The 15013-nt window shown below is 40.9% G+C and overlaps 1 protein-coding gene across 1 annotated transcript in view; it reads left to right on the top strand.

Moving 5' to 3' along the window:
- COL22A1 (collagen type XXII alpha 1 chain) overlaps positions 1 to 15013 on the top strand; it is a 186369-nt gene that overhangs the window by 92570 nt on the left and 78786 nt on the right. The window contains exons 14-18 of the mRNA XM_054385294.1: positions 3949 to 4002; positions 6745 to 6789; positions 11293 to 11346; positions 13143 to 13196; positions 14902 to 14937. Of these exons, the coding sequence (XP_054241269.1) occupies positions 3949 to 4002; positions 6745 to 6789; positions 11293 to 11346; positions 13143 to 13196; positions 14902 to 14937 (243 nt within the window). The remainder of the gene's footprint in view (positions 1 to 3948; positions 4003 to 6744; positions 6790 to 11292; positions 11347 to 13142; positions 13197 to 14901; positions 14938 to 15013) is intronic.

Below are 15013 nucleotides of genomic sequence, written 5' to 3'. Positions count from 1 at the left end.
TTAAGTACCTGAACACCATTCTACATGCAGTGCTGATTGTCAGTTTGCTCCATCTGAGAGAACACTAGGAAGGAGTTTATTTATAGATGTCCTTCTGGCTTTCTCAGCTGTGGAAAGGTGCTTTCTCTGAAATGTTCTTCTTTTTTTTTTTTTTTTTCTTTCCATAGAGGAAAATGTTCATCATTTCCTAAAGTCTCATCAGGAAAGTAGTAAGGGAAATAATGGTGTGTTTGTGGATTAGCAGAACTCTTGGCAGCCATTCCAGTGTTCTCTGCAGGAGCCTTACTGCTTACACAAAGGGATTGATTGTGGAAGCTGCATGGATGCATGTTCAGCAGTGGATAAATGACAGGTGTAAAGAAGGGCTAGACTGAGCTGAGTGGAGGCACTCTGGATGTCATTTTGCCCTTCAGTGGGATTTGGGAATGGATGAAATGAACTGGATTTATGCCTGTCATCTTCGTCTCTGCTATCATATAAATAAATAAATATTTTATTTCTGTCCTGCATGCTTCCTATAGTGGCATTACAGACCAGTAGGCTGTATGATGCGCCTTGTAGTTTAAAGTTCTTCAATCTTGCTTTGCAAAGCATTTAAAGTCAAACTAAACTGAGTCATCTACATATACCTTCAGAAGGGCTTGATCCTGCAAAAAGTTCTGTATTTCCTGCCATAGTGGGAGCAAAGTTACATATTTCAGCCAAGTTATAAGGCAATGAGGAATAGAAGATTAGCACTGTGGACTAGGCAGGGCAGGTGCTGGTGAGGCTGGACCTAAAGGTGACTGACTAGGCAGCGCTCCCAAGAAAGAGGAGTGCTTGGCCAATCCTTTTCTCTCAGCCATGGTGGCTAAATATAAAACAGTTGTGTGCTTTCACAGTCACTTTTTACTTCAGTGGATATGCTGGCCATATACAATGTCCTTGAGCTGAATTCTGGTCTGAGCTATTTCAAGAAACAATCTTGATTTTGCTGACAGAGCTTTAAAGTCTAAAACATGAACCCATGCTCCTTTACTCCTGGCATAAAGCCCAGCCACCTTACTGGTGTGGAAAGGGGTGTGTAGAAACAGGCAGAGGTAGAGCAATCAGAAAGGTCACATCTCCAATTACTGTTGTAATGATTTTTAATTATTTTGTCTTTTGCCAGATCAATTCTTTCATTTAAAGTCATCAGCATCAATGCAGTGGTTCAGGGCTCTACTTATGGAGAGCCTCCTTGCAGTTTCTCTGGTGGGTTGAGATGCAGTCATTGGCTCAATCCATTTTTATTTGTATTTGCTCACTCAACAACTGTATGTCCATCGCAGGAAATTCATCCCCCTCTTTATCTGCTTGGCTGAGGGATTTCCAGCCTTTTGCCTCAGTGGGAATTAGAACACTTTCTTTTAAGAAGGTGCCTTGCAGCTTTTACAGACCTCATTAAATGTGTGAAGCTTCCAGTAGCATAGAAAAGGGTCCTGCAGACTTCTGGTAATAAGACTTCAATCCACAGAGGTACTGTAATGGATGATGAGCTCATTAGAGTGCATGTATGGATTACAGGAATGAAATGGCCTCAGTATGTCTTCTCCAGCTTTACTGCTTTTGCTGCTCTCCAGGGGAGATTGTTCCTAGGTCAGTATCTTGATTGTAAAAATGTGTAGGGGGTTTTGGTGTTTGGCTTGTTTTTGTTTTTCATAAAACTTGGTAGGTAAACTTCTTGCTTATCAAGAAGGATGTGTGATCATTCTGGTTGTGAGCTGGTGGAAGAAAAGAAGAGCTCTCAAAGTCAGTGTTGTGCCTAATAAGTGCTGGAGCTTCTGGTTATAGAGTATGCCATGGTGGTTTGAGATGGCAAGAAGCATCCCCAATGGTCAGTGGAGAAAGCTCCCACATAAATTTGTGGGACCTACCAGTTTAATTTAAATAGAGTAGGTGGGTTCAGAGGAAAAAGGCCCTCAGTCAGGAATCTCACTGTATATTATACCAGTGAAACAAAGCTTGAATTTTTGAGATCATGCATGTTTAGCCTGTAAAATCCTGCAGCAAATACTCAACCTTTTCCTTCTTCTTTTTCTGTATCTTAAATAAAGGTGAAGGAGACTTTTCGTGGCTGTCTTTGCTATGGCACTGACACAGCTACAGCATTCCCATCTGAACTGACAGTTATCTGCACTTGATAGAAAAAAACAGAGGGACAGGGGAAAAAATATTCCTTTGAAATATAAAATATTAGGTAATAGTTACATTTTTGACAAAATTTCTACTTTTTTTTTTCCCCTTTAGCTGTCCAAGGTCTTGCACTTCTCTGGTTTGCCAGACATGATCTCAGCACAAGCCTTGAGGGGAATTGGCAAACCTTCTCATCCAGACAAACCCAGATTCTCTAGCTATAACTTTTGCTGGGTGTTATAACCCTGGTTTATGTAACTGTACTGAGTTGGACTTGGATAACTTGGACAACTTTTATCAGGCCCCTGTTTCTATAGGGGCTTTGCCTGTACTTTGATAGTTGTATTTTTGTGTAGGCTGAAGGGAGAGGTTTAAGTGCATGCCTGCTGCTCTCCCTCTGCCATTAGAGGACCTGCACTGCTTCCTGACCTTGCAGAGGTCCTCAGGTGCCTGATGTTGTAGAGATTCCAGAGCCACCTTTACTTGTGCTTAAACCCAGCTCTTGTTGACCTCTTTGTGAATCTCACTCACAACCTCTGAGTTTGCTCTTATAGTTTCCTTCCATATAGGTCCAGCCACTTTTACAGCTGGGTTGATAAACTTCTCACAAGCTTCAAGGCACAACTTCATCCACTTTAAGAAGTCAAGTCCTCCCTGGCAGAGGGAGGGGACAGTTTTGGCAATACATAGGTGGCAAAACACTAGCCAAGTACAGTCCATTCAGCTTGCCAGGTCTGTGCTTAATGACTGCTCCAAATGAGATTCTCCCTTGGGCCAAGGCAAGTGTGAACAGTGGTGTGACATGACCAATGGACCAACATCCTGAGCACTTCCACTAGTCCAAAGAAGCCTCAGTTCTGTTCGTAATTCATTGCAAACACAATGATTTTTTAATTCTATTTTTTTAAAGTATCTAGTAATATGAAATTTAGAAAAGATTAAAAAAAATCTTGACCTGTTTTGAAGCTTTATGCACTACAACTACCCAGTGCCAGAGTTAACCAGAAGGGGTGTAGAAAAGTGAGATAGAGTAATCAAATAGGTTATGCAAGATGCCAAACTTGTTCTCATAGTCACCTTGTCAGGTCCAGACTGTCTTCATAGGATGGCTCTGAAGACTGAGCCTGTTCTGTTGAGGATCCAGACCATTTGTAGGCATGATAAGGGGTGTAAAATCACACAGTGTTAGTGCTCTTCATCTGAATTTACCTTCTTCAGGAAAAGAGTGTGCAACAAAATGAAGGACTGCTGAAATGTACCTGATCCTCTTGCATTTTCCCCACTTATGCTGAAAATAAACACTGGAGAACATAGTTCTGATCTGTTTCTTTCAATTTGCTCTTCAAAATATATAATAACTTGAAGTCTGTTGCTCATTTATGCTGGTATATAGCCTTTCCTGCAGTGTTTGACCAGAGTATACCTTTACTTCGTTTCAACAACACTGTGCTCAGGATCCAAGACATAGCTCTGTACACAACAGGCAGGCAATGACTGAAATTGCCAAAGTTTCAGAAATAGCCTGGAGAAGAACTTGCATGGGACAGTTTGCAGAGCAAGACTGAAAGTAGAAGAGTAAATTGTTATAGTATCTGAGTGCTGGGGACAGGGAAAACTGTTGTGATTTCACTTTGGATAAGTGGATGGAGAGTCAGACACTGCTCTGTATACTAGTGCTGAGTTGGAAAGCCTTACCAACCTGCTGTGAGCCCAGGAGTGCAGCTTAACGTTTCTGAATAATTGGTTTTATAGTCTTCATCCTTCATGTGAAACAGTTTTTCAATTCTTTGCCAGGGATCCGAGGGGAAACAGGGTCCTCCGGGAATTAAAGGCTATGTAGGTGCACCGGTAAGTAGTGGCTTTTGTTACATTTTTAAAACTCATGAAACTTTCTCTACATTGTTAGTGTGTTCTGCCTACCCATCTTCCTTCCCTTCCTTCCTTCCTTCCCTTCCTTCCTTCCTTCCCTTCCTTCCCTTCCTTCCTTCCTTCCCTTCCTTCCTTCCCTTCCTTCCCTTCCTTCCTTCCCTTCCTTCCCTTCCTTCCTTCCTTCCCTTCCTTCCTTCCTTCCTTCCTTCCTTCCTTCCTTCCTTCCTTCCTTCCTTCCTTCCTTCCTTCCTTCCTTCCTTCCTTCCTTCCTTCCTTCCTTCCTTCCTTCCTTCCTTCCTTCCTTCCTTCCTTCCTTCCTTCCTTCCTTCCTTCCTTCCTTCCTTCCTTCCTTCCTTCCTTCCTTCCTTCCTTCCTTCCTTCCTTCCTTCCTTCCTTCCTTCCTCCCTCCCTCCCTGCTTTCTTTCTTTCTTTCTTTCTTTCTTTCTTTCTTTCTTTCTTTCTTTCTTTCTTTCTTTCTTTCTTTCTTTCTTTCTTTCTTTCTTTCTTTCTTTCTTTCTTTCTTTCTTTCTTTCTTTCTTTCTTTCTTTCTTTCTTTCTTTCTTTCTTTCTTTCTTTCTTTCTTTCTTTCTTTCTTTCTTTCTTTCTTTCTTTCTTTCTTTCTTTCTTTCTTTCTTTCTTTCTTTCTTTCTTTCTTTCTTTCTTTCTTTCTTTCTTTCTTTCTTTCTTTCTTTCTTTCTTTCTTTCTTTTCTTTCTTTCTTTCTCTCTTTCTTTCTTTCTTTCTTTCTTTCTTTCTTTCTTTCTTTCTTTCTTTCTTTCTTTCTGTATAGGTGTGACTGACCACCTACCAGCACTGTGTCCAAATGTTGAAAATTTCTTGATTTCATTGAGTTTCTTCTGATTTCTTTAAACTGGCCTGTAGCCAGCAAAGAGATGTCAGTAGATATGACTTGATTACTAAGATAACAGATGGTGATTTTGTGATGCCCTCACTGTAATGTAATTTCTTTGATTCTTGTTGATACACCGTTTATATGGTGCTGAAAACCTTCATCATAACACTACCCAAAAAACCCCACCTCTCAGCAAGTTTCTGATCAAATTTTCAAAACTGTCAAGGCTCAGGGGACAAACCTGTCCAGAATAAACAAAGAGCAAGACCAAAATAAATCAGATGCTGTCAAGTTAGCATCTCTATCTTGTGGTCTCACCTTGGTAATTATGGAGCCAGCCTTTAAGCTGATGTTGTAAAGACTGATTGGATTTTCTGAGGTTTAATGACCTGACTGTACATCGGTGCATTTTAGTGGCATACCAGCTGTGCCCATGCACTAAAAGATTTCCCTGTGCCAGCTGAGGACGTGCTTATAACCCACTAAAGAGGCCCTATGTGTTCGAAAGAGTTTGGACACTTTTGTCTTTGCCCAAGTGCACACTGTTTCCCTGTATGATCTGAGGATGAATTGTGTTAGGCTTGAAGGCAATTAAATTAATTTGGGGGGTGGCATTACCTTCCCAAGTGACAGACTCATGAAATATTAACAAAATAAACAGACAAAGTTGCTCCTTGAGTTCTTTTTTTTTTATGTGAGGAGGAAAGCACTCACATGTGGCACGCTGTTTCTGAAGGTCGTATCCCTTTCTATCATAAGATTGACACTTAGCTTTGGTGAGGAGCAAGGCAGTAATCTTCTTCTCAGTCTACATAAGGGTGCTGTATTCATTAGTGCATTAAAGGAGTCACATTTTTAAACTTTATGCATTTTGCTTTTTGGAAATAGTGGTGTTATTACACTGCAGTGTGGGAAGCTGTGCAGGCTCAGTCTGGATTGTTAGAGGGGGACAGGACTGTGCAGTTTGCTTACAGTCAACCATGACCAAAAATCTAAATTATCCTATGGGTCAAATAAACCCAGATGTGGTTCTGAGAAGCTTGGAGGTAAGCCTCCAGTATAGTGTAAAGAAAATGGAAGTTTAAATACAAATGTATTATGAGAATAAGAAGCATTTTAAGTTTTGGCAGTTTTACAGAGGTTGTTATTGGCTGTCTTTGTCTGACTGTAGCCATTAGTTGATCTAATAAAGGTAAAACACAAGGTGCTTCCTGTGCCAAGGGAGGTGGAAACTGTTCCTGCCTATTGAGTCAATGGCCTGTATTAATATTGCTGTCTCATCAAACTAAGCCTCAGCAAACGGTTCTGGTGTGCCTGTGAGGACATGAATTACATAGTCTGGATGAGCACTGACATTGGAATCACAGCACGAAAATGTGCTTGGGTCTCCAGGACAGGGATTATCCAGCATTTGCCAGTTCTCAGAGGTCCCTGCTGTCTGCCTAGCTACTGCATTCAAAACCACCAGGAATGGGCATTCTTGCTAGCTTATGTAATAGTTTTTTCCACAGTATTGTCCTCTACCTAAGTCCTCAGTGTTTACAAGCAACATGAAAAATGCAGAGCACTGGTTGTTTTCCAGACCATCTGCAGCTGGGGTGAGTTCTCTATCCCTCCACACTGCTCTTGGCAGAAGGGTGATGTATCTGTGAGCAATATAATGTTACAAACGTTCTTGAGCCCACAGGTCATGCCTGCCCTGTGAGTCTGCTTACACCGTGTCTGTGGCCAACTTTGAGGACTGGCAACATCAAAAATGTCCTTGAAGTTCACTTGAATAGGTTGTGCAATCATGCACAATGTTTGGTGAACAATTGGAAAACTGTTCCTCTGCTTGGACTAAGCTTTATAATCTCTTTCTCTTTTTAGGGTCTGCAAGGAGAAAGAGGAGAAAAGGGAATACGAGGAGACAAGGTATTCCTGCTGCATGCTAGGAAAAGCCAGGCTGCTCTTTGCCTTTGCTCCTGATGATGGAGTTTCCTCACTGCATTGCACCTCCCTATGTTGCCTGGGAGTGACTTCCATGGGAGTGCAGGAGGCCTTTGTGAATTTATTCTGTCTAACAAGCATAGATTGAAGGACTTCCTGTCTATGTGTAGCTGGGGGCAGAAGAGGGAGAGGAGGGATGGGCTGCCTCTGAGAAGATGTAGCAGATTTTCCACATCATGTGGGAGTTGTGAATGACCACTGACTGCTGCTGACCATGTCTGCATGCAGCATTTCCCCCATCTCACTGCAGTTGCTCACGTTATTCCAATTTCTATGTTTCTGCAATTTCCCTTTACCATAAGCTCAATCTTTAATGAACACCAGTCAGTTTATCTGTTAAAGGCTTCATGCAACTGATGCTGCTTCCCACTTCTCTGCCATTTTACACACCACAGAACTCCCTGGTTCACTAAAGAGACCAAGTACCTGTAATAAGCAAGCATAAGCTTGTCATATACAGAGACGCCTCAGATATGCCCACACTCTGCTGCAGACCTATGAAGCATTACTCAAGGCTTCCCAGAAATGCCTACGAAATTTCCTTTTCCTGCCTCTGTCAGGAGAAGCAGGTACTGTCTCACTCCTGCCCTGACAAGCAGTGGAAGACGGGGCATCACTAGGCTCAGCTGGACCCAAGTCACCTGTGCAGGCAAAACAGGCAGCATGGCCTGTCTTGCAGCCCTGAGCAATGTCTTGTCTGGTTTATGTCTCCAGCTGGTCCTGAAAGAGGAATATGTTGGTGTTGGTCCAGCAGCTTTGCCTGTGTTCAGGCTGCCTTTAGTGATAGCTGCCTGTATGTGTTTGTGCAAAGGAGGGAGTTAATTAGCTTGCTCAAATGGCCCTGTTCCTATTTCTTGCTCTCCATCTCCATCTGGAGAAGAAACCAAGATTTATACAATGCTTTTGCCTACTGGGAAAGATGATCAATGAACCCTTAGGGTGAGATACTTTGCTTTGCGTTTCCATGTATTAAGGGGTCCCTTCCCAGTGTCCATTTTGCATTATCTATCCTCACTGCTGCAGCTAGAGGTAAAGGCTGAATTATACTTTATCTTCCTTACACTTTTGCCTCAGCCCTTTGCAGGACTGGTTTAGTGCATTGTGTCTAGCCAGTGCCTCCGCTACTTTTCTGGAGGCAAATTTGTTTAATCTGCTGGAATATTTGGCTCCTGGAAGAAAATCTATCTTTCTGACATCACTATGATGGGAGAGGAACCTGTGTGTGGGCAGGCAGCAGACTAAGCTAGAGGAATATTAAAGTGAGGAAGAAATGAATTAAGTTTTCCTCCATTAAAAGAATATGAACAATTAGAGCTATCTCTTTTTTCTTCTTTTTTTTTTTTGTCCCCTCATGAAGCAGACAGATCTCTGCTACAACAATTGTACTTTGACATTTTCCAGGCTTTAATGGTGGCCTCAGAGCACCCACTGCCATTACTTTAACATCTCCCAGTCAGTAGTGCTGTGAAAACAGTGGGCGTAAATGCAGTGGGCCAAATATTGTTTTGTCTGCTCCTCAGTCTGTAACTTGAACACTAACACCTACGCAACCTGTGCTGCTTTGTGCCTGAGGAAAGAGCAGTGTTTATTACATCAGATGAGAGCACTGCTGCATGCACTGAATATTGGCCTGTTGACACTGCCCCCTGGTATCACAAAAAGGCTAAGTATCCCATAATATGTCTTGCTGCTATATTCTTACATCCTGGGACCTCAGACACAAGTATTGAGGTTTCCACAGTGAGATTCCCACATCCAGTAGGTCGTGCCTGAACTGCAGGAAAACCACTGCACAATCTGAGTGATACCTCATGTCCTTTTGCATCCTATGGACTCGTTGTAGACCCCAGGAGAGTCTCTGCAGAGATAAGCATGCTGCACTTCCCTGCCAACATAAGCTAAATGCAATACTTGACACCTTAATTTAGGTGTTTAACATGATGTGGGGCATTGCTTGTGTGTTGTATTGCAGAAGACCTTGTGTAAGCATGACTGGTCTGCTGTTGCTGGGGTCCCTCTGGGCAGTGGGTTTGCTCTCCTTCAGTCTTTCCCAGGGCCCTGCAGACTCTTGGGGAAATCATCTTTCCAACAAGCCATTACAGTTCCTAACTGGTAAAGGCTCTGTGGAATTGAGTTTTCTCTCAGTTGTTTACAATTTGTCACCATTTTGTTCCACTGGTTAAAAGCAGAAACACCAGTAGAACACAGCAGAGGGAAAGAGTCTTAAAATGAAAACCTGAGAGGAAAACATTTTTGTGTTCTTTTGGAAAAAAAAAAAAAAAAACAACAAGCAAAGCTTTCTGTAGGTAGCCTTTTTTAGAAGAATGTGGGAGAAAAAAGTATTTATAATGTCAGATTTTTCTAAGGAAACAACAGAAAGCACAGTAATGTGCAGTGTTTTCAAACAGCTTTATTGTACACATTTGTACAAATACCACATTTGCCTTTCCCAACCCCCATTACTAGCAGTAAGAACACTGACACTTCTGTTTTGGCAGCTGAAACAGCATGTGTGAAGTACTCATTGCTGTAGTGTATTGGTGTTAAAAATTCTCCTGAGAGTACATTGCACATCGTGTCAGCAATCCACCAGACTGTTGCTTACTGAAAGTCTGAAATCTAGGATATTGGTGCAAAGGAAACCATTAGTGTGGAAACTCTCACCCCCGGAAAGCAAATAGATCTGGGTGTCTAACACTGGCTTTTATCTGCTTTCTGTAGGGTACAGGTCTCTCTAATTTCAGTCCTTGGATACAGAATTTTGAAATAATGTTGCTGTTATAAGGCTTACTGGCTTTCTAAAGGAAAAAGGAAAAAAAAAATACATTGATTTGCAACTCTATTTCTGACTTGCTGAATCAATGTAGTTTTCAAAAGGAACTAATTAAATCCCATGCTGTAAGTGTGGGTTTGCAGATAATAACAGAGGTCATACAGGCATCCTGAGGGATAGAATTAAAATGTCTGAAAATTAATATTTTTCTTTCATTTCTTGTGCTGGTCAAATTTGTTTTTACATGCACGCTTATGTTAACAGTGGCAATGTGTGTGTGAATAATTTAGATTCAGCTATGTGTGCAGAATCCAAGCAAAGTCAGTGTTTCATTTTACAGAGGTTTAAGAATTTTACAGAGTAAGAGAAAGTCTCTATTTCAAAGAATTTTAAACTACTCTGGAATGGACGAGGGCCACTGTCTGTAAGAAAGAAGTGAAGTTCAGCAGGAGTATGTCATTGATCTAGTCATCATATCTATCCCTTGATAGAGATTATAAAATATAGAATATGTTAAGCTTGAATGTGGAAATATGTGAAGGTCAGAATTCACACTGATCTTGAAAACATAATCCCTCAAAACAGCAGCTGACATTGAGAAGGGGCAGCTACAAGATGCTTCATATGTGTAAGGCAACAAATTGCACACTGCTACAGACTGGGAGCAACTGATTAAGGAGCTCTCCTGCATAAGGGAGTTTGGAGTAAAGACTACTCTATAAAATGTGAAATAATCTTTCTGCTCATAGTTAATCTCAGCTGTGTCCAGTTTCAGGCACCTAGCTACAGCAAAGATGTGGAAAAATTGGATAATGCAAAAATGAGAGCAACAAAAGATGATCAGAGGTCTGAAAAATATATCTACAAAGAAAAGTTGGAAGTATTGAGGTTGTTTAGTCTAAAGAAGTTTGAAAGGTCTGGTTAGAGGGCTTTTTTCTTCAAATACATAAGATGCCATTGTAAAGATGAAGGGAACAGTCTGTTCCCTGATGGAGGTTAGGGAAAGATTTACTAGTCTGAAACTGTAGCAAGAAAAAGTCAGGTTTAGATACAGGAGGGAAAACATATCTTCAGGTGTTGAAAATAAAGTAGTAGGATAGACTGCCTGTGGACTTGTGGACTGTCCAAACCTGTAGACATACAGGGACAAATTAATTGTTACAATAGGTTACAGAAAGCAAAGGTGAAAAATTATTTTTTCCTAACTGTGTAAATATTGCTAGATTATGGATTTGTTATTTTTGCAGAAGCTATTCTGATATGATATTCTCCTGGTGCCCTTTGTTCAGTTTGCCTGCTGATGTGGGTTCATGTAGAGGGAAGATATTTACATGGAAAGCTGGCACACAGCCACTTCTCATTTCTAAACTCGCATCGTAGCTATTTGGTGCTAAATTTTCTAGATAGACAAGAGTCAACAGTTAGCAAAGTTAGGGATGATAAAAGTTTCCTCCTGCCTACACTTGATTCACCTCCTTGCTCCCAGCAACTCTTTGCTATGCAGATGTGTGGATTTCAGCCATTATCACTGTCAGACTGCTTTGAGTTTCTATTTCCTCCTGGAGTGGATAACATGGACATTTCTTGCAGAATGGTGACTTAGGTACCATGGGTTTGAATTACAGTGGTTCCTTCTCTTTCTCTTCTTTCTCCAGGGAGAACGAGGCCTCGATGGGTTCCCTGGGAAACCAGGTGTGGAGGGGAAACAGGTATGTGGCAAATACTCAATGATGGTAGGCTTTTCTTCAGAACAAGTAGAAGCTGATTCTGAAGTTGAGACATCGTGGGTGGCTGCTGAGTCATGGCAGGACCCTGCTGCATCAGCAGATTTTGTGCTTCTTATTTTAAGGATTGTTTTTGGCACAGGTTTTTTGTTTGTTTGTTTTGCCTTAGAATGAAAGTGTAATTCAATGTACACTTAAGGGAAATGCCAGTCCTTTAAACATGATAGATCAGATGTTTGTCTTAAATTTCATTAAAGGCATAAGGAAGCACATACAAAAATTCAGTTTTTTAAGCCTGATTTTTATAAACTCTTTTTTCCTTTCCACAATATGCAAGGGGGAGAACTGGATTTAATGTGTTTGGTTTGTTTTCAATAAAGGCTTAGAACTGTTTACATTTTTAAGACAAGAGGAAACCAGAAAATGGTCTAAAAGATCGGTACATTTCTAGTGATTGCACAGATAATGCTTTGTCTAAAACTCTCTGTAGATTCCACAAGACTGTTTTCATTACTAATGGTATGATACCTAATGAGAGGCATCCTTCATTACTCCCAAGAATTTTCTAGTCTAAATAGCAAAGGAAAGAGTAGGAAACAAAGGCTAATAAGTGATTTATCAAAAGCCATGCAGCTAATCATTGCTGCTCCTGAGCTCAAAGCCTCTGTGCTGCCATGTCTGCCTCTCATTCACTAGCTCTTGCTCTTTTCTGGTCTGGTAAGGATCATTTGGAGGCACATTTTTGCTATTTCAGAGGTGGAGGAGCTGCACATTGAATCCTCAGGCTAGTTCATCTTCAACTGGTAAATCCTGCTGCTCACACAGACAAAGTGTCTGCTGGGGACTAATCTGTATGTGCTCTAAATGCACAGCAGCTATGTGCTGCCTGAGTTCCTTGCTCTCATTCTTCTAGCAGCCAGCAAACCGACTTGATTTTGTTAGGAAGTACTTCTGTTTGCATATCAGACACATCCATTTGTAATTAGATAGCAAGGTGTAATGTAATTAGCAGTCTGAATCTGCCAAATCTGCATCTTCCTCTCTGTGAAGTGATAGCCATTATTGCACTAAATGTTCTGCTTAATCATGGGGGCTTTGTTTTGTCTTTGTTTGTTTTTGTTTTCCTCTACACTCTTTCTCAGACACAGTTTACCTCATACTAAAAAGTATTGGTCTCGTTAGTGTTTCTCACTGTCTTTGTAGGATGGGCATATTTTCTGGTGGTAAGTTTGACTCTGGAATCACAATGAACTATGTTCACTATCTCTATTACGTTTTTCACTGGTTTATAATTGAAGCAAATGAGATGTAGTGAGAATCTGCAGAGGGATGCACAGGTGGATGCTTATTGCTTGCTACTTCTAAGGAACAATTTTTCCAAGTGACATCCTATTACAGAAGCTGAGATTTTCTGTTTTTTCACTTTTCCTTTTTCATATCTGGAAACCTAACAGTGGGCAAATCTTCATGCCTGCATTTTATCTGAAAATTTGTGTTTGACACTGATGTACTCTCAGAACTGCAATCCTTCTGGACCAGATGAAATTGAATTGCTTTCATTGTGGCTCTGTGGCATCTTCATCCTTAATGCTCTGGTTTTATACATGGCAGAGCCAAAGCAACCTTGTGTGTTGTATTAGTTCCTACCGTTGTACAAGGGAATATGACTGTTTGTGCTGCTGATACCCAGCTTCTGTACTGTAAGGGAATGGTAACTTATGACCTGTGATACATAAAACAAAGATTTTTTTTTTTTCTCTCTCTATTATACCTGTTTATAGGGCCCTGCTGGCAGCCCAGGTCCTCCAGGTGTCACTGGGACCAAAGGAGAAAAGGTGAGTTGGAATGGGATGCAAGGGAGGAGTCTGGACACACATTTAGTAATTCCTCTTTGGGCCCCCAATGCTGGAGATATCAGGGCTGTTGGGCTGTTAATATTATCTTATTTATGCATAAGTGAAGTTTATATGCATCAAAATATTTCACTTCTCTGACAGTGCTTCAGTCTGAAATGTGTATAAGTGAGTGTTAATTAGTATCCAGTTATAGCTCCTCTGCTGTCAGTTTAACGCTCATAGGGGAAGTAAAAGGAAGTAGAGAGTAATTTGGCTCAGAAAAGCTTCCTCCCCTAAGAAAGATGGGTAGAAGTGGCAATATGATTTTGTAGATGCCAATATTCTGACCCAGGAGGTGTTAAATGTACTCAGAAAGTGTCAATCAAATGGGCCTAACCATCTTACCTCCAAAATAATTATTCAGTATTCTCAGAAGAAATGCTGACCTCACTGTTTTCAGAATTGTTAGAGTTCCTAAGGCAGCCTTGTGTTTCCCTGTCTGCTAGAGGTGATGTGGTTTTGGCATTTCCTCTCTTCCTGCCTAGTTCCTTGGCATGAGAGGAAAGGCATTCCTAGTTCTGTATTTTCTCCTTTTCTCCCCCAGATAAAGCAGTGGGCCTTTTCTAAGGCTGCAGAGATAAGAAGCAAATCCTATTACTTTCACACTTAGATTCAATAGCTATAGGTGAGGTTTCAGAAACACCTACAAGCAGAGCACATTCACAGAGGTGGTAAGCAACAAGGTCTCTGTACTCCAGCATATGTGCAGTAGAGTCTTGAGTTTATAACACTTCATATTTCTGAAGCAGCTGCATTTGCTGCTTCCAAAAGAGGTTGAGTTTCTTGCTCCATTGCTTTCAGTGCAGCCGATGTGCTTCTCTTCAGTCTTTCTAGCATGGTTTCTATTTCTTTAGAATAAATAACAAGTAGTAATTAAACTTGTCTTAAGAAAGAACATGAAAGATATGCAAGGTCATATGGAGACCTAGGTGAGTAATGAATAAATAGAATGTGAAAGGAAGGCATATGATAATTTTTGCATTAGTCTGTGCCTATAGTAAAGAATATACCTTCTGGATCCTTAGTCTTTAAACATAGTAAATGGTGGACATTGCTAGAGCAAACTGGAACAATCTGGTAGCCTAGATAGCAACAAATCATGTAAAGAGGGCATAGCATCTCAGTGTTCTGCAAACACTTACAGTATGAGTCTGCCCTGTAAAATCACTTGGAGAAAACAGCATCATGTCTCACTCTTTCTCTTGAACAGCTTTTTGGTCATTAACCAGCAAACACGTTTTGGCCCCTAAATATCCATCCTACAGACTCTGATAGGGATCTGAGCACCAGTCAGGTTTAGCTATGTGTACACCAATAAGTTTTTTGAACCTCAGATTTAATGTTATGATGCATCCAGTGCATCATTCATTTTTATGTCACTGAACGTCATTAAAATCAGTGTACAACATCATGGTAAGAACATAACCAGTTCCTATGCATGTTCAACTGCAGGACAAAGGAAAAAGAGTTAATTTGGATTGCATGTTCATATCTATTCATTACTAGATGGTATTGAAAACAATGTACAACAGCAGTTGGAAAACATGTGTAGAGGTTTTTGTGTTGTGCTTTTGTTTTGTGTTATGTATCGTGCTATGCTGTGTTCTGTGTTACATTCTTTGGTTTCTTTCATGTTTCCCTGCAGGGTGAACCAGGACTTCCAGGACTGCCTGGATCTTCAGTAAGATTTTTTTTCTTTTTTTAGCTTTCTCAAGCACTGTAGGCATTATTGCATGAGGAGAGAAGGTGGAAGCTTG

The sequence above is a fragment of the Indicator indicator genome, chromosome 12, assembly GCF_027791375.1.
Source record: "Indicator indicator isolate 239-I01 chromosome 12, UM_Iind_1.1, whole genome shotgun sequence".
Classification (NCBI taxonomy): Eukaryota; Metazoa; Chordata; class Aves; order Piciformes; family Indicatoridae; genus Indicator; species Indicator indicator.
This window is presented reverse-complemented; position numbering and strand designations above follow the sequence as displayed.